Below are 19,459 nucleotides of genomic sequence, written 5' to 3'. Positions count from 1 at the left end.
AAAAAAGAAAAAAGAAAATTCACAGGTAACTTTCGACTTCCCCAGAACTTAATTACTGGCCGGGTATGGTGGCTCACACCTGTAATCCCAGCACATTGGGAGGCTAAGGTGGGTGGATGACTTGAGCTCACAAATTCAAGGCTACCCTGGGTAACATGGTGAGACCGTGTGTCTATTCAAAATACAAAAAAGGCCAGGTGCAGTGGTGCACGCCTGTAATCCCAGCACTTTGGTAGTCCGAGGCGGGCAGATCATGAGATCAGGTGTTCAAGACCAACCTGACCCACATGGAGAAACCCCGTCTCTACTAAAAATACAAAAATTAGCTGGGCATGATGGCAAGCACCTGTAATCCTAGCGACTCAAGAGGCTGAGGCAGGAGAATTGCTTGAACTGGGAGGCAGAGGTTGCAGTGAGCCAAGATTTTGCCAGGGCAGTCCAGCCTGGGAGACAGAGTAAGACTCCATCTCAAAAAAAAAGAAAGAAAAAGAGAGGTTGGGCGCAGTGGCTCACGCCTATAATCCTAGCACTTGAGGAGGCCGAGGTGGGTGGATCACCTGAGGTCAGGAGTTCAAGATCAGCCCGGCCATCATGGTGAAACCCCATCTTTAAAAAATAATAATAATAAAAATGTTTAAAAAAAAGAAAAAGAGAAAAGAAAAAATAGCTAGGCATGATGGTATACACCTGTAGTCCCAGCTACTTGGGAAGCTAAGGATGGCTTGAGCCCAGGAGGCACAGGTTGTAGTGAGCTGAGATCACACCACTGCACTTGGCCTGAACAATAGAGCCACAACTTGTCTCAAAACTAAAACAAACCAAAAATCAAACTTAATTACTAATAGTCTACTGTTGCCTGGAAGCCTTACTAATAACATAAACAGTTTATGACTATCATTTAGGGCCATTATAGGGAAACCCTGTCTCTACTAAAAATATAAAATTAGCCGTGCGTGGTGGTGCATGCCTGTAATCCCAGCTACTCGGGAGGCTGAGGCAGGAGAATCACTTGAACCTGGGAAACAGCGGCTGCAGTGAGCTCAGATCAAGCCACTGCACTCCAGCCTGGGCACACAGTGAAACTCTGTCTTAAAAAACAAAAACAGGTCAGACGTGGTGGCTCACACTTGTAATCCCAGCACTTTGGGAGGCCGAGGTGGGTGGATCACAAGGTCAGGAGTTCGAGACCAGCCTGGCCAACATGATGAAACCCCTGCCTCTACCAAAAATACAAAAACTAGCCAGGCGTGGTGGCACGCACCTGTAATCCTGGCTGCTTGGGAGGCTGAGGCAGGAGAATCGTTTGAGGTTGAAGTGAGCCAAGATTGCGCCACTGCACTCCAGCCTGGGTAACAGAGGGAGACTCAGTTTCAAAAAAAACAAAAACAAAAACAAAACAAAACAAAATTAGGCCTAGTGGTGGGTGCCTGTAACCCCAGCTACTGGTAGACTGAGGTGGGAGGATACCTTGAGCCCAGGAGTTCGAGACTGTGGCGAGTTATAATTGCAACACTGCACTCCAGCCTGGGGAACAGAACAAGACTTTGTCTTAAACAAGAGAAAAAAAAAAAAAAAAAAACATGGGCTGGGCGCAGCGGCTCATGCCTGTAATGGCAGCACTTTGGGAGGCCGAGGCAGGCAGATCACTTGAGGTCAGGAGTTTGAGACCAGCCTTACCAACATGGAGAAACCCCGTCTCTACTAAAAATACAAAATTAGCTGGGTGTGGTGGCACATGCCTGTAATCCCAGCTACTCGGGGAGCTGAGGCAAGAGAATCCCTTGAACCTGGGAGGCGGAGGTTGTAGTGAGTCAAGATTGGGCCATTGCACTCCAGCCTGGGCAACAAGAGCGAGACTCAATCTCAAGAATGAATGAATGAATAAATAAATAAATAAATAAGCAGGGTCAGGCATGTTGTGCAGTGGTGAAACTTCTACCTCCCAGCTTTCAGTGATTCTCCCGGATCAGCCTCCTGAGTAGCTGGGACTACAGGTGCATACCACCACATCTGGCTAATTTTTAGTAGAGATGAGGTTTCACCATGTTAGCCAGGCTGGTCTTGAACTCCTGGCCTCAAGTGATCCGTTCACCTCGACCTCCCAAAGTGCTGGAATTATAGGCGTGAGCCACCATGCCCGGCCTAATTTTGGTATTTTATAGGAGAAACGGTGCTTCATCATGTTGGCCAGGCTGGTCTTCAACTCCTGGCCTCAAGTGATCCACCTGCCTTGTCCTCCCAAAGTGCTAGGATTACAGGCATGAGTCACCATGTCTGGCATATATCCACTTTTTGGCTGTCAGAAACAGCCCCAAATGAACTGTCACATCCAGACATCCAGGTTTATATATGGATATGTTTTCATTTCTTGAATAATGTTCAAGAGTATATTTGTTGGCATCTTCCTTTCATTCATTCATTCTTTTTTTTTTTTTTAAATAGGAACACGGTAATTTGGTTTTTGCATATTTTCGAGGAGATCAGATATCTCAGACCTATATATATTATTCGAATAATGGGGGATTCATTTTTTCGAAGTATCACTATGACAGACAGGTATGTTAAATTTGGTAAGAATGTGAAAATAAAAATATATGTACCAGCCTGGCACGGTGGCTCATGCCTGTAATCCCAGCACTTTGGGAGGCCGAGGCGGGCAGATCACCCGAGGTCAGGAGTTCGAGACCATCCTGGCCAACATGGTGAAAACTTGTCTCTACTAAAAATACAAAAATTGGCTGGGCGCAGTGGCTCAAGCCTGTAATCCCAGCACTTTGGGAGGCCGAGGCAGGTGGATCACGAGGTCAAGATATCGAGACCATCCTGGTCAACATGGTGAATCCCCGTCTCTACTAAAAATACAAAAAATTAGCTGGGCATGGTGGCGCGTGCCTGTAATCCCAGCTACTCAGGAGGCTGAGGCAGGAGAATTGCCTGAACCCAGGAGGCGGAGGTTGCGGTGAGCCGAGATCGCACCATTGCACTCCAACCTGGGTAGCAAGAGCGAAACTCCGTCTCAAAAAAAAAAAAGGAAAGAAAAGAAAAAATACAAAAATTAGCCAGGCATGGTGGTGGGTGCCTGTAGTCCCAGCTACTTGGAAGGTTGAGGCAGGGAAGAATGCATGAACCCAGGAGGCAGAGTTTGCAGTAAGCCAAGATCGTGCCACTGCACTCCAGCCTGAGCAACAGAGTGAAACTCCATCTCAAAATAAATAAATAAATAAATCTCTCTGCAAGTTGTTGGAGGTAGCCAGTCGGGCTGCTCTGGCAATCTATCTCACTATCCCTAGGTGGGGTTCTTGACTCGTGTTACAAATCAGCTGCTAGACACTTTGCTGTCCAGCCAACAATCAGGAATGAGGAGTTCCAGGCAGGAATGGAAGACTCAGGCAGCCTTTTAGCAGTCTGGGTCATATCAATTTCCTCCAGATACTTAGACCAAAACTGTCTTCATTCAAGTTTTTGCCCCGAGTGCCATGTTTCTTTTCTTTTCCCTTTTTTTTTTTTTTCTTGAGACAAGGTCATACTTTGTCGCTAAGGCTGGACGGCAGTGGCACGATCGTGGCTCACTGCAACCTCTGCATCCTCAGTTCAAGTGATTCTCCTGCCTCAGCCTCCTGAGTAGCTGGGATTACAGGTGCACACCACTACGCCCAGCTAATTTTGTATTTTTAGTAGAGACGGGATTTCACCGTGTTGACCAGGCTGGTCTCGAACTCCTGACCTCAGGTGATCCGCTCACCTTGGCTTCCCAAAATGCTGGCATTACAGGCGTGAGCCCCCGAGCCCGATGGCATGCCGTTTTCCACAGAGGGCATTATTTGTTTTTTTTGTGCGTTTTTTTTTTTTCGCTTTGTTTTTCTAAAAAAAGACTTTCTGATAGGTCATAGTGACTCACGCCTGTAATCCCAGCACTTTGGGAGGCTGAGGTGGGTGGATCACAAGGTCAGGAGTTCGAGACCAGCCTGGGGAATATGGTGAAACCCCGTCTCTACTAAAAATGCAAAATTTGGCCAGTCCTGGTGGCAGGCACGTGTAGTCCCAGCTACTTAGGGGGCTGAGGCAGGAGAATTGCTTGAACCTGGGAGGCAGAGGGTACAGTAAGCCGAGATCGTGCCACTGCACTCCAGTCTGGGCAAAGAGCAAGACTCTGTCTCAAAATAAATAAATACATACATACATACATACATACATACTTTTCTTTCATTATAACTTATTAATCTGAACTTAAATTATTATTATTATTTTGAGAGAGAGTCTCATTCTATCACCCAGGTTGGAGTGCAGTGGCACGATCTCGGCTCACTGCAACATCTGCCTCCCAGGTTGAAGCAATTTTCCTGCCTCAGCCTCCGGAGTAGCTGGGATTACAGGTGCCTACTACCACAGCCGGCTAATTTTTGTATTTTTAGTAGAGATGGGTTTCACCATCTTGGCCAGGCTGGTCTTGAACTCCTGACCTCGTGATCCACCTGCCTCCACCCCCCAAAGTGTTGGGATTACAGGCGTGAGCCACCGCATCTAGCCAAATTTTTTTTTTTTTTTTTTTAAATAGAGTCTCACTCTGTCACTCATGCTGGAGTGCAGTGGTGCTATCTCGGCTCACTGCAACCACCGCCTTCCAGGTTCAAGTGATCCTCCTGCCTCAGCCTCCCAAGTAGCTGGGACTGCAGGCGCATGCCACCATGCCCAGCTAATTTTTATATTTTTTAGTAGAAACAGAGTTTCAAGCCGGGCGCGGTGGCTCAAGCCTGTAATCCCAGCACTTTGGGAGGCCGAGGCGGGTGGATCACGAGGTCGAGAGATCGAGACCATCCTGGTCAACATGGTGAAACCCCGTCTCTACTAAAAATACAAAAAATTAGCTGGACATGGTGGCACGTGCCTGTAATCCCAGCTACTCAGGAGGCTGAGGCAGGAGAATTGCCTGAACCCAGGAGGCAGAGGTTGCGGTGAGCCGAGATCGCGCCATTGCACTCCAGCCTGGGTAACAAGAGCGAAACTCCGCCTCAAAAAAAAAAAAAAAAAAAAAAAGAAACAGAGTTTCACCATATTGGAAAGGCTGGTCTCGAACTCCTGACCTGGTGATCTGCTGGCCTCGACCTCCCAAAGTGCTGGAATTACAGGCATGAGCCACTGAGCCTGGCCCAAACTGAAATTGACAAACACATGCATATTAAGATTATTTATATGAAGTATTTTCTGTTTGTTTCATAGGCAGAAATCACCGGGTCTTTAGGTGGAATCCTCCAGTTTTTTTCTTTGTCACAGGTTGGGATGCTTGTAGTTGATCAAGGGAAGGTAAGTAACTTAACACAGGGAAGAACTACTCAGATGACCTTTGCCCAAGCCCAGGTTTTGTTACAACTCACACATTTTTAAAAATTTATTTATGGATGGGCGCGGTGGCTCACACCTGGAATCCTAGCACTTTGAGTGGGCTGAGGCAGGCGGATCACAAGGTCAGGAGTTTGAGAGCAGCCTGACTAACATGGTGAAACCCTGTCTCTACTAAAAATACAAAAATTAGCCAGGTGTGGTGGTGCGCACCTGTAATCCCAGCTACTCGGGAGGCTGAGGCAGGAGAATCACGGGAGGCGAAGGTTGTAGTGAGCCGAGATCGTGACCCTGCACTCCAGCCTGGGTGACAAGAGTGAGACTCTGTCTCAAAAAAAATTTTATTTATTTATTTTTTGAGACAGAGTCTCATTCTGTCACCCAGGCTGGAGTGCAGGGTCACGATCTCGGCTCACTGCAACTTCCGCCTCCCTGAAGTGATTTTCGTGCCTCAGCCTCCCGAGTAGCTGGGATTACAGATGCTTACCACAACACCTCGTTAATTTTTGTATTTTTAGTAGAGATGGGGTTTTACCGTGTTGGCCAGGATGGTCTTGAGCTCCTGATCTTGTAATCTGCCTGCCTTGGGCTCCCAAAGTGCTGGGATTACAAGTGTGAGCTACCATGCCTTGCCGAAAGTGCCACTTTTAAAGCATCAGATCTCCTAACGACTCACTTACTGTCATGAGAACAGCAAGGGGGAAGCCCGCCTCCGTAATTCAATCACCTCCCACCAGGCCCCTCCTCCAACACATGGAGATTACAATTCAAGATGAGATTTGGCTGGGGACACAGAGCCAAACCATATTAATAATGTATTTTTTAATTAAAAGTTATTATTTTAATTATTATTTTTTTTTTAGATGGAGTCTCTCTCTGTCACCCAGGCTGGAGTGCAGCGGCACAATCTCGGCTCATTGCAATCTCTGCTGCCTGGGTTCAAGTGATTCTCCTGCCTTGGCCTCCTGAGTAGCTGGGATTACAGGTGCACAACACTATGCTTGGCTAATAGTTTTTTGTTTTTTTGAGATGGAGTTTCGCTCTTGTTACCCAGGCTGGAGTGCAATGGCGTGATCTCGGCTCACTGAAACCTCCGCCTCCTGGGTTCAAGCAGTTCTCCTGCCTCAGCCCCCTGAGTAGCTGGGATTACAGGCATGTGCCACCATGCCCAGCTAATTTTTTGTATTTTTAGTAGAGACGGTGTTTCACCATGTTGACCAGGATGGTCTTGATCTCCTGACCTCGTGATCCACCTGCCTCAGCCTCCCAGAGTGCTGGGATTACAGGCTTGAGCCACTGTGCCGGCCGGCTAATTGTTTTTTATATTTCTGTAAAAACGGGGTTTCACCCGTTGGCCAGGCTGGTCTCAAACTCCTGAGCTCAAGTCATCCACCCACCTTGGCCTCCCAAAGTCCTGGGATTACAGATGTGAGCCATGGTGCTGGGCCTCAATAGACATAGTATCATTTCCTTTCTTATTTTTGTGAGACAGATTCTCACTGTGTCACCCAGGCTGGAGTGCAATGGTGTAATCAGGGCTCAATGTAACCTCTGTTTTCCAAGCTCAAATGACTCTCATGTTTCAGCCTCCTGAATAGCTGGGATTGCAGGTGCCCACCACCAAGCCCAGGTCATTTTTGTATTTTTAGTAGTGATAGGGTTTTGCCATGTTGACCACGCTGGTCTTGAACTCCTGACCTCAAGTAATCCCCCCATCTTGGCTTCCCACAGTGCTGGGATTACAGACATGAGCCACTGTGTCTGGCCCAATAGTCCCATTTCAGTATGTAATCAATATAAACAACTCACGGATAAGATAGTTCACATTTTTCTGTACTACAACTACATCTTCAAAACGTGGCCAGGCACAATGGCTCACACCTGTAATCCTAGCACTTTGGAAGTCTGAGGTGGGCAGATCATTTGAGGTCAGGAGTTTGAAACCAGCCTGGCCAACATAGTGAAATCCCATCTTTACTAAAAACACAAAAAAATTAGCCAGGCGTGGTGGCAGGTGCCTATAATCCCAGCTACTTGGGAGGCTGAGGCAGGAGAATTGCTTGAGCCTGGAAGGTGGAGGGTGCAGTGAGTCGAGATTGCACCACTACAGTCTGGCCTTTGCATGAGACCCCAACTCCATCTCAAAAATAAACAAAATAAGTCTTCAAAATGCACTGTACATTTGACACTTAGAGTAATTCTCCATTCAGAGCTAAATTTTCAATGATTAAACTGAAATGTAACCCTAGCAAAACAGTAAAGTTGTATTTAATAAAAATAAGAGGCTGAGCGCAGTGGCTCATGCCTATAATCCCAGCACTTCGGGAGTCCCAGGCGGGTGGATCATGAGGTCAGGAGATGGAGACCATCCTGGCCAACATGGTGAAAATCCCGTCTCTACTACAAATACAAAAATTAGCCAGGCACGATGGTGGGTGCCTATTCTCCCACCTGCTCAGGAGGCTGGGGCAGGAGAATCACCTGAAGCGGGGAGGCAGAAGTTGCAGTGAGCTGAGATCACGCCACTGCACTCCAGCCTGGGTGACAGGGTGAGACTTTGTCTCAACAAATAAATAAAATAAAATAAAATAAAAAAGAAAGGCAGACTTGTGGCTTCTCTGCTTTCTTTGCTTTCCCCTGCTCCTGCTGGCTGGACTCCTCTGCCCTCATTAGGACTCCACAGTAAGGTCTGGGGAGAGGCTGAATGCTGTCTTTTCTCCCCAGGGCATGTTCAAGTACTCAGACCACCCCCTCAACCGGAGTTTAGGGCTGTCATTTGACTATAACGGGACTCTCGACATCCTCATCGTCCCTGGCCAGAGAGGCATCCTGCTTCTGTGGTTCGAGCACAGCCTGTTGTTTTCCTATAATGCAGGTGACTCCAGAGGCCCAGGGTGGGGCTGCCACCCGGTGGCCTCCTCCAGAGGGGACGGGTACAGCCTTGATAAGGGGAGGGGAAGGAGCAACCCTTCGACCATTCCGTTAGTTTTTCTCTTCTATGTTCAGAGTGGACCACAAGCCCATAGTCATTCAGTGGATCTCTCTGCGTCCTCCCTAGCTTCCTGGCTTGCGAAATACTTAGGGCCAGGTATACAGTGATGACAAATTAGTGACAGTGACAAGAGTCTCCGTCGAGATTTATTCTGCCAGCTTTAGGGCGCGTCCAGGAAAATCGCTAGTCAGACACCTCTGAGGCTGCTTTTCCAGAGTTTCAGGAGGCATCGTATTTACATTTCATTAATGTGGGGAAGGCGAATGGTTACATTCCTGGGATACTTTAGTTCATGTACAGTAAATCTACATTTTTTTTTTTTTTTTTTTGAGACAGAGTCTCGCCCTGCCACCCATGCTAGAGTGCAACAGTGCAATCTCGGCTCACTGCAACCTCCCCTTGCCTGGTTCAAGCGATTCTCCTGCCTCAGCCTCCTGAGTAGCTGGGACTACAGGAATGCATCAACACGCCCAACTAATTTTTGTATTTTTAGTACAGACAGGGTTTCACCATATTGGCCAGGCTGGTCTTGAACTTCTGACCTTGTAATCCACCTGTCTTTACCTCCCAAAGTGCTGGGATTACAAGCGTGAGCCACCTCACTCAGCATTTTTTTTTTTCTTTTTCTCTTTTTTTTTTTTTTTTGAGACAGATCCTCATACTGTCACCCAGGCTGTAGTGCAGTGGCATGATCTCGGCTCACCTCAATCTCTGCCTCCTGGGTTCAAGTGATTCTCCTGCCTCAGCTCCCAAGTAGCTGGGACTACAGGCATGCACCACCACGCCCAGCTAATTTTTTTGTTTTTTTTTTTAGTAGAGTCAAGAGTTTCACCATGTTGGCGAGGATGGTGTTGATCTCCTGACCTCGTGATGCACCCACTTCGGCCTCCCAAAGTGCTGGAATTACAGGCTTAAGCCACCGCGCCCAGCCACCAGACTTTTTAAATTTTTTTTGAGACAGGGTGTTACTCTGTGGAGGTGCAGGCTGCGCTGAGTCCTGACTGTGCTACTGCACCCAGGCTAGAGTGCAGTGGTGCTATCATAGCTCACTGCAGCCTCCACCTTCCCTGGGCTCAAAACGATCCTCCCACCTCAGCCTCCAGGGTAGCATGTGCCACCACAAGCATGTGCCACCATGCCTGGCTAATTTTTTTGTGTTTATTTGTAGGGACTGGGTCCCCCTATGTTGCCCACGCTGGTCTCAAACTCCTGGCTTCAAGCAGTCCTCCTGCCTTAGCCTCCCAAAGTCTGGATATTACAGCTGTGAGCCACTGTACTCAGCCTGCTTTTTGTTTTGTTTTTTCTTTTTTCTTTTTTTCTTGCACATAAGGTCAGTGGAGAACTCAGCCTGTTTTATCCTCACAATAGGGCTTTGTTTGTTTGTTTGTTTTGAAGACAGAGTCTCACTCTGTCATCCACGCTGGAGCGCAGTGGTGCAATTGTGACTCACTGCAGCCTCCACCTCTCGGGCTCAAGCAGTCCTCCTGCTTCAGTCTCCCAGTAGCTGGGACCACAGGTGCACCACCATGCATGACTAACTTATTTTTTGTAGAGATGGGCTTTCACCCTGTTGCCCGGGCTGGTCTCTAACAGCTGGGCTCAAGTGATCCTCCAGCCTCAGCCTCCCAAAGTGCTGGGGTTACAGATGCGAGCAGCCAAACCAGACCTGTTTTATTCCTTATTGTGGTCACCTGTATTAGAAGACAATTCATTGTGTTCAATCCCCTGGTTGACAAAAAACTCCACGGCCATCCCTCTGAGCCTGCTTATAGACTAGTGGGGGTTAATTTCTCTTTTCTTTTCTTTTTTTGAGATAGAGTCTGGCTCTGTCCCCCAGGCTGGAGTGCAGTGGCGCGATCTAGGCTCACTGCAAGCTCTGCCTTCTGGGTTCAAGCGATTCTCCTGCCTCCGTCTCCCAAATAGCTGGGATTACAGTCACATGCAACCACGCCCAGTTCATTTTTGTATTTTTAGTAGAGACAAGGTTTCACCTCATTGGCCAGGCTGATCTCGAACTCCTGACCTCAAGTAATCTGCCCATCTCAGCCTCCCAAAGTACTGGGATTACAGGCATGCACCCCCACACCTGGCAGAAGGGTCGGGTTTTCTTACGTTTTTATTTTTATTTTTTAGACGGAGTCTCACTCTGTCACCCAGGTTGGAGTGCAATGGCATTGTCTCGGCTCACTGCAACCTCTGCCTCCTGGGTACAAGCGATTCTCCGGCCTCAGCCTCTCCAGTAGCTGGGACTACAGGCGTGTGCCACCATACCTGGCTAATTTTTGTATTTTTAGTAGAGACGGGGTTTCACTCTGTTGGCCAGGACGGCCCCGAACTCCCAACCTCCAGTGATCCTCCCGCCTCAACCTGCTAAAAGTACTGGGATTACAGGTGCAAGCCACCATGCCCTGCCATGGGTTTTCTAAAACCAAAGCATATTCCTTCTCATATTTAACAAAACTGTGCACCAGGGCTGCATTGATTCATTCTCCTTTGAATAGCGAACCTCTCAAAAGCTGTAAAGAACACGAAAGAGCCACTAGCCAGGTGGGCTGGGTGGTGGCAGGGGGTCTGGGGTCCCAGAAATTGGCATCCCCTTTCCCAGGATGTACACAGGGTCTCATGTACCTGTCCTGTTATCTCCTAGGTCAGCTCGTCGACACTGTCCGGGTGAAACAAGGAGACCAGATCTTGTTTTCTTCCATGTTCGAAGCCAATGTCACCATCCACAACATTGCTGTCAGTGCGTGCCCGACCCACCGGTAGCCTAGAAATATTTAGACCTGGATTATTAACTGTACAACTGCCAGACCCAGCCCAGCCGAAACATGAAATTGACTGGGCACAGTGGCTCACACCTGTAATCCCAGCACTTTGGGAGGCAGAGGCGGGTGGATCTCCTGAGGTCAGGAGTTCGAGACCAGTCTGGCCAACATGGTGAAACCCCGTCTCTGCTAAAAATACAAAAATTAACCAGGCATGGTGGCGGGTGTTTGTAATCTAGCTACTCAGGAGGCTGAGGCAGGAGAATTTCTTGAACCCAGAAGGTAGAGATTGCAGTGATCTGAGATCGGGCCACTATACTCCAGACTGGGGGACAGAGCAAGACTCCATCTCAGAAAAAAAAAAAAAAAAAAAAAAAAAAAAACATTAGCCAGGCATGCTTGCATGTGCCTATGTCCCAAGCTACTCTGAAGGCTGAGGTGGGAGGACTGCTTGAGCCAGGGAAGATGAGGCTGCAATGACGCCACTGCACTGCAGCCTGGGTGACAGAGTGAGACAATGAATGAATGAATGCATGCATGTCACACAGTTGGGAGGCCGGAAGAGTAAAGTCTGGTATCTTCAGTCTGGGCTCCCTCTGGAGGCTCCGGGGAAGAATCTGTCCCCAGCCTCTCTCCTGGCTCAGGCATCCCTTGACATAGATGAGCAGCGTCCTTCTATGCACGTCTGTCTCTGTGTGTAAATTTCCCCTTAAAAAAAATTTTGGCCAGGCACAGTGGCTCACGCCTGTAATCCCAGCACTTTGGGAGGCTGAGGCAGGAGGATTGCTTGAGCACAGAAGTTCAAGACCAGCCTGGGGATCATAGTGAGATCCCATCTCTACAAAAAATACAAAAAAGTAGCTGGGCACGGTGGAACACACCTGTACTCCCAGCTACTGAGGAGGCTGAGGTGGGAGGATCACTTGAGGCCAGGAGTTCGAGACCAGCCTGGGCAACATAGTTGGACCTCGCCTCTACAAAAACCATTTAAAAAAATTAGCTGGGTGCAGGGGTGTGCACCTATAGTCCCAGCTCCTCGGGAGGCAGGAGCATAGGGTGAGTCTGGGAGGTCGAGGCTACCATCATCTGTGATTGTGCCACTGCACACCAGCCTGGGCAACAGAGCAAGACCTTGTCTGTCTCAAAAGAAAAAAAGAAGAAAGGTTTGCTGATATAATTTGGAGTAATTTTTAAAAACTTTATATTTTTTCATATTGCTTGGCTTTTCTACATGAACTTTATGATTATAACCAGAAAATAGCAGTCAAAATTTTTTTTTTTAGTTGGATTTCCAATCTTATTGCCCAGGTTGGAGTGCAATGGCATGACCTCTCCTCACTGCAACCTCTGCCTCCCAGGTTAAGAGATTCTCCTGCCTCAGCCTTCTGAGTGGCTGGAACTACAGGGTTGCGCCACCCCACCCGACTCATTTTTGTATTTTTAGTACAGAGGGGGATTCACCATGTTGGCCAGACTGGTCTCGAACTCCTGGCTTCAAGTGATCTGCCCGCCTCAGCCTCTCAAAGTGCTGGAATTACAAGCATGAGCCACCGCACCTGGCCATGCTTACTTTTTGTGCACGGAAATGACCAGCATTTCAATTTCTGTCTTGTCTTGTTCTGTTTTTCTTAGATGAAAACGAACTGGCAGTTATAACTCGGGAGGACAATTTGTATTATGGGAATCTGGATGTCGTGCCAAGTTCCGTAATCAAAGTAGGTGAAAAGGAACTGGGGTTATGGGCTGGGGACAGTGGCTCATGCCTTGGGAGGCCGAGGTGGGTGGATCACCTGAGGTCAGGCGTTCCAGACAAGCCTGGACAACATGGTGAAACCCCGCCTCTGTTAAAAACACAAAAATTAGCCCGGCGTAGTGGTGGGCACCTGTAATCCCAGTTAATTGGGAGACTAAGCAGGAGAATCACTTGAGCAGGGAGGCAGAGTGAGACTGTCTCAAAAAGAAAAAAAAGAAAAGAAAAAGTGGGGTTAGAAGTTGATAAGGAGGGCCGGGCGCGGTGGCTCAAGCCTGTAATCCCAGCACTTTGGGAGGCTGAGGCGGGTGGATCACGAGGTCAAGAGATCGAGACCATCCTGGTCAACATGGTGAAACCCCGTCTCTACTAAATATACAAAAAATTAGCTGGGCATGGTGGCGCGTGCCTGTAATCCCAGCTACTCAGGAGGCTGAGGCAGGAGAATTGCCTGAACCCAGGAGGCGGAGGTTGCAGTGAGCCGAGATCGTGCCATTACACTCCAGCCTGGGCAACAAGAGCGAAACTCCGTCTCCAAAAAAAAAAAAGAAGTTGATAAGGAATGACTCTCTACCTTCAGCGCTACACTAAAAAAAGAAAAGAAAAAGAAATTAAAAAAAAAGAATAATTGTCTTGTTCACAAACTTCTGATCCTTTTTTTTTTTTTTTTTTTTTGCAGGCTAGAAATCCCACCAGTTAGTAAAATAGTAACAGTAACAACAGCTAAAAGGGAAGAGTATTTCAAATGCAGGAGGTGCTGGTCCAGGCACCTTCATGGGTTACATTATTTAGCCTTGAGTGTCATCTTAGGAGTAGATCTTCATGTGGTTCCCATTTGACAGGCGGAAAAACCAAGGTGGAGAGATCTACGTCATCTGTCCGGGCTCAGAGTGGTACTAAGTCGTGGTGCAAGTATCATCTGATATTATCTTGTGCACAATGCCTAATTATTATTATTATTATTATATTATTGAGGCAGAGCTCCATTCTTGTTGCCCAGGCTGGAATGCAATGGTGCGACTCACTGCAACCTCCGCCTCCCAGGTTCAAGCGATTCTCCTGCCTCAGGACCTGCCGAGTAGCTGGGGTTACAGGCATGTGCCGCCACACTTGGCTAATTTTGTATTTTTAGTAGAGATGGGGTTTCTCCCTATTGGCTAGGCTTGTCTTGAACTCCTGACCTCAGGTGATCCACCCACCTCAGCCTCCCAAAGTGCTGGGATTACAGGCGTGAGCCACCACATCTGGCTTTTGTGTGTGTGTGTGTGTGAGCTGGAGTCTCGCTGGAGTGCCGTGGGATGATCTAGGCTCCCTGCAACCTCCACCTCCTGGGTTCAAGTGATTCTCCTGCCTCAGCTTCCTGAGTAGCTGAGATTATAAGTGCGTGCTACCATGCTAGGCTAATGGGTTTCACCATGTTGGCCAGACTGTTCTTGAACTCCTGACCTCAAGTGATCCACCCACTTCAGCCTCCCAAAGTGTTGGGATTACAGGTGTGAGCCACTGCGTCTGGCCACTATGTCTATCTAATTGTATTTCCAAGAGAAGATGAAAAAAATTAATTGTATTTCCATTCTCACAGTAACTCCGTGAAGGAGATAATATCATCCACCATTTACAAATGAGAAAACAAAAGCTCCAGCTTTTCTTTTTTTCTTTTTTGAGACAGTGTCTCACTTTGAACCCCAGGCTTGAGTGCAGTGGCGTGATTTTGGCTCACTGCAGTCTTGACCTTCGGGTCTCAGATGATCCTCCCACTTCAGCCTCCCAAGTAGCTGGGACTATAGGGGGACATCACTATGCTTGGATAATTTTTTTGAATTTTTTTGTAGAGACAGGGTCTTGCTGTGTTGCCCAGGCTGCTCTTGAACTCCTGGGCTCAAGCAGTCCTCCCACTTCGACCTCCCAAAGTGCTGGGATTACAGGCATCATCTCTCCAGCTTCCTTTTTTTCCCAAGGCCACATCAAGTTGTTAGTGGCTGAGCCAAAAGAGTCCCTGGGGTCTACTGACTTCCACTTCAGTGTTTTCACAGCTAGACTGCAGCCACTAGAATTCCTGGAAGTTGCCTGACAGTGGATTAAGATGGATTATTTGGGTGTGGAGCACAAACAGAGGAACCATCTCTTAGGACTTAACCCTGACGTTCTGATGGGGCCAGCATCTATTCTGGGGAGAAGTTCCATAGCTCCCACCCATGATCTGTGAATAAGAATTAGGCACCCGTGGTGGTGGCTCAATCCTCTAATCCCAGCACTTTGGGAGGCTGAGGCGGGCAGATCACGAGGTCGGGAGTTCAAGACCAGCCTGGCCAACATGGTGAAACCCTGTCTCTACTAAAAATACAAAAATTAGCTGGGCCTGGTGGTGGGCACCTGTAATTCCAGCTACTCGGGAGGCTGAGGCAAGAGAATCACTTGAACTCGAGAGAGGGAGGTTGCAGTGAGCCAAGATAGCACCACTGCACTCCAGCCTGGCTTACAGAGCAAGACTCCGTCTCAAAAAAAAAAAAAGAATTAGGCTATGTGCAGTGGCTCCCGCCTGTGATCCCAGAGCTCTGGGAGGCCAAGGCAGGAGGATTATTTGAGGCCAGGAGTTCAAGACCACACTGGGTGACATAGGGAAACCACATCTCTATTTTAAAAAAAATTAAAATTTTGGCCAGGCACAGTGGCTCACACCTATAATCCCAGCACTTTGGGAGGCCAAGGCGGGCAGATCACCTGAGGTCAGGAGTTTGAGACCAGCCTGGCCAACATGGTGAAACCCCGTCTCTACTAAAAATACAAAAATTAGCTGGGCGTGGTGGTAGGCACCTGTAATTCCAGCTACTTGGGAGGCTGAGGCAGGAGAATCACTGGAACCCGGGAGGGGAAGGTTGCAGTGAGCCAAGATCGTGCCACTGCACTCCAGCTTGGGTGTCAGAGCAAGATTCTGTCTAAAAGAAAAAAAAAAATTAGCTGGGTGTGGTGGTGCATACCTGTAGTCCCCGCCTACTTGGGAGGCTGAGGCAGGAGGATCACTTGAGCCCAGGAGGTTGAAGTATCAGTGAGCTATGATTGCACCACTGTACTCCAGCCTGGTGAGTGAGACTTCATCTCAAAAAAAAGAAAAAAATAATAATTACCAAAGGATGAATAAAGCTGAAGACTAGTTAGATCACAAGTATGAAACTCTGTGTTTTAAAATAATAAACTAACAAAAAATTTAAAATAAAATAATTATTTTGGCCAGGAACAGTGGCTCCTTCTTACAATTCCAGCACTTTGGTTCCAGGAGTCATGACCAGCGTGGGCAACATAGTGAGACCCTGTCTCTACTAAAAATATGCCGATTACCTGGGCATGGTGGTATGTGCCTGTAATCCCAGCTACTTGTGAGACAGGAGAATGGCTTAACCCTGAGAAGTAGGGGTTGCAGTGAGCCGAGACGTGCCGCTGCACTCCAGCCTGGGCGACAGAGTGAGACTCCATCCCAACAAAAGAAAAAGATAGTAATTACTAAAGGATGAATGATGCTGAAGAGCAGTTAGATCACAAGTTTCATATGACTGTGTTTCCAAATCCCTCCCCCAGCCCTCTCTCCTTCCTTTTCTTTCTTCCTTCCTTTCTCTCTCTCTTTTTTTTTTTTTTTTTGAGATGGAGTCTCCCTCTGTCACCCAGGCTGGAGTGCAGTGTGTCTCGGTCTTGGCTCACTGCAACTTCTGCCTCCCAGGTTCAAGTGATTATCCTGCCTTAGACTACAGAGTAGCTGGGATTACAGGTGTCCACCAGCATATCTGGCTAATTTTTGTATTTTCAGTAGAAACGGGGTTTCTTCGTGTTGGCCGGGCTGGTCTTAAACTCCTGACCTCATGATCCACCCACCTCGGCCTCCCAAGGAATTGAGATTACAGGTGTGAGCCACCGCATCTGGCCCTTTCTCGTTCTCTCTTTATTTTCTTTCTTCCCTCTACCTTCTTTAAATCTGCTTCATGAAATAAAATTTATATCTCAAAAAAAAAAAAAAAAACAATTAGAATGACTAGATCTCAGGAATCACTTTCTTCTTAGTTTGCAGACCAACCCATCTGGTCGGAGGAGGCGGCCCTCATGTTCAGGAGCCCAGGGATGGTGGAAATACTGACCCCGCTGCGGGACGCAGCTTTTCCAGCTTTTGATTTCCAGAAGTGCCTTGTGAATATCCAGGCACTTCTCATGGATCCTGAATTCCACATTGGGAAGTGCAATGTATGTGATCCTAACTGTTTACATCAATATTCAATGCACTCTTTTTTAAAAAGACAAATTCAAGCTGGGCATGGTGGTACATGCTTGTAGCCCCAGTTGCTCAGGAGGCTGAGGTGGAGGGTTGCTTGAGGCCAGGAGTTCAAGACCAGCCTGGCAACACAGACCATTTCTAACATAAAATTTTTGTTTTTTAAATGCTGGGCAGCCGGGTATGGTGGTTCATACCTGCAATCCCAGCATTTTGGGAGGCCGAGGTGGGCAGATCACCTGAGGTCAGGGGTTCAAGATCAGCCTGGCCAAGTTGGCGAAACTCCGTCTCTACTAAAAAAAATTACAAAAATTAGCCGCGCGTGGTGGCAGTGCCTGTAATCCCAGCTACTCGGGAGGCTGAGGCAGGAGAATCGCTTGAACCTGGGAAGCAGAGGTTGCAGTGAGCTGAGATTGCACTATTGTATTCCCGCGTGGGCAACAGTGTGAGACTTCATCTCCTAAACAAAATTTTTTTTAAAGTGCTGGGTATTGGCCAGGCACACTGTGATGGCTCACGCCTGTAATCCTAGCACTTTGAGAGGCTGAGGCAGGCAGATCACTTGAGGTCAGGAGTTCCAGACCAGCCTGGCCAACATGGTGAAAGCCCATCTCTACTAAAAATATGAAAATCAGCCAGGTGTGGTGGCGGGTGCCTATAATTCCACCTATTCAGAGTGCTGAGGTGGGACAATCGCATTAACCTGGGAGGCGGAGGTTGCAATGAGCCGAGAGCATGCCACTGCACTCCAGTCTGGGTGACAGGGCAAGACTTCCTCAAAAAAGAAAAAAAAGGGCCGGGCGTGGTGGCTCACACCTGTAATCCCGGCACATTGGGAGGCCAAGACAGGTGGATCACGAGGTCAGGAGTTTGAGACCAGCCTGACCAACATGGAGAAACCCCATCTCTACCAAAAATGCAAAAATTAGTCAGGTGTGGTGGCACGCACCTGTAATCCCAGCTACTCAGGAGGCTGAGGCAGGAGAATCACTTGAACCTGGGAGGCGGAAGTTGCCGTGAGCCCAGATCATGCCACTGCACTCCAGCCTGGGCAACAAGAGTGAGACTCCATTTCAAAATAGTAATAATAATAATAATAATAATAATAATAATAATACAAAAGAAAGGAGAAGGGATAGAGGAGAAACTTATAGATTGTGTCTTTTTTTTTTTTTTTTTTTTTTTTTTTTTTTTTGAGACGGAGTTTCGCTCTTGTTACCCAGGCTGGAGTGCAATGGCGCGATCTCGGCTCACCGCAACCTCCGCCTCCTGGGTTCAGGCAATTCTCCTGCCTCAGCCTCCTGAGTAGCTGGGATTATAGGCACGCGCCACCATGCCCAGCTAATTTTTTGTATTTTTAGTAGAGACGGGGTTTCACCATGTTGACCAGGATGGTCTCGATCTCTCGACCTCGTGATCCACCCGCCTCGGCCTCCCAAAGTGCTGGGATTACAGGCTTGAGCCACCGCGCCCGGCCCGATTGTGTCTTTTATAAATTTTAGTTTTTGGCCAGGCACGGTGGTTCATAGCTGTGATCCCAATCCCAGCACTTTGGGAGACTGATGTGGGTGTATCACCTGAGGTCGGGAGTTCGAGACCAGGCTGGCCAACATGGTGAAACCCTGTCTCTACTAAAAATACAAAAATTAGGACCGGGCGCGGTGGCTCAAGCCTGTAATCCCAGCACTTTGGGAGGCCGAGGCGGGTGGATCACGAGGTCGAGAGATCGAGACCATCCTGGTCAACATGGTGAAACCCCGTCTCTACTAAAGGTGCAAAAAATTAGCTGGGCATGGTGGCGTGTGCCTGTAATCCCAGCTACTTAGGAGGCTGAGGCAGGAGAATTGCCTGAGCCCAGGAGGCGGAGGTTGCGGTGAGCCGAGATCGCGCCATTGCACTCCAGCCTGGGTAACAAGAGCGAAACTCCGTCTCAAAAAAAAAAAAAAAAATACAAAAATTAGCTGAGCGTGGTCACATGTGCCAGCTACTCGGGAGGCTGAGGCAGAAGAATGGCTTGAACCTGGGAGGCGAAGTTTGTAGTAGAGCTGAGATCATGCCACTGCACTCCAACCTGGGTAGAATAAAAAAACAACAACAAAAAATTAGTTTTTGGCTGGGTGTGGTGGCTCACGCCTGTAAACCAAGCACTTTGGAGGCCAAGGCGGGTGGATCACCTGAGGTCAGGAGTTCAAGATCAGCCTGACTAACGTGGTGAAACCTCGTCTTTAAAAAAGAAAAAGAAAAAAAAAAAAATATATATATATATATATATATATATATATATAAAATTAGCTTTTGTAGAGACAGGAGTCTCCCTGTGCTGTCCAGGTTGGTCTCAAACCTCTGAACTTAAGTGATCT

General features: G+C 47.9%; 1 protein-coding gene across 1 annotated transcript in view; it reads left to right on the top strand.

Moving 5' to 3' along the window:
- The window catches only part of CATSPERD (cation channel sperm associated auxiliary subunit delta), a 54,751-nt gene that overhangs the window by 12,097 nt on the left and 23,195 nt on the right, over positions 1-19,459 (top strand). The window contains exons 7-12 of the mRNA XM_074385740.1: positions 2,443-2,556; positions 5,218-5,301; positions 8,062-8,212; positions 10,977-11,072; positions 12,727-12,809; positions 16,895-17,071. Coding sequence (XP_074241841.1) covers positions 2,443-2,556; positions 5,218-5,301; positions 8,062-8,212; positions 10,977-11,072; positions 12,727-12,809; positions 16,895-17,071 — 705 coding nt within the window. The remainder of the gene's footprint in view (positions 1-2,442; positions 2,557-5,217; positions 5,302-8,061; positions 8,213-10,976; positions 11,073-12,726; positions 12,810-16,894; positions 17,072-19,459) is intronic.

The sequence above is a fragment of the Saimiri boliviensis genome, chromosome 14, assembly GCF_048565385.1.
Source record: "Saimiri boliviensis isolate mSaiBol1 chromosome 14, mSaiBol1.pri, whole genome shotgun sequence".
Lineage (NCBI taxonomy): Eukaryota > Metazoa > Chordata > Mammalia > Primates > Cebidae > Saimiri > Saimiri boliviensis.
Note: the sequence above shows the minus strand (reverse complement) of the source record. Positions and strands in the feature narration are given on the sequence as shown.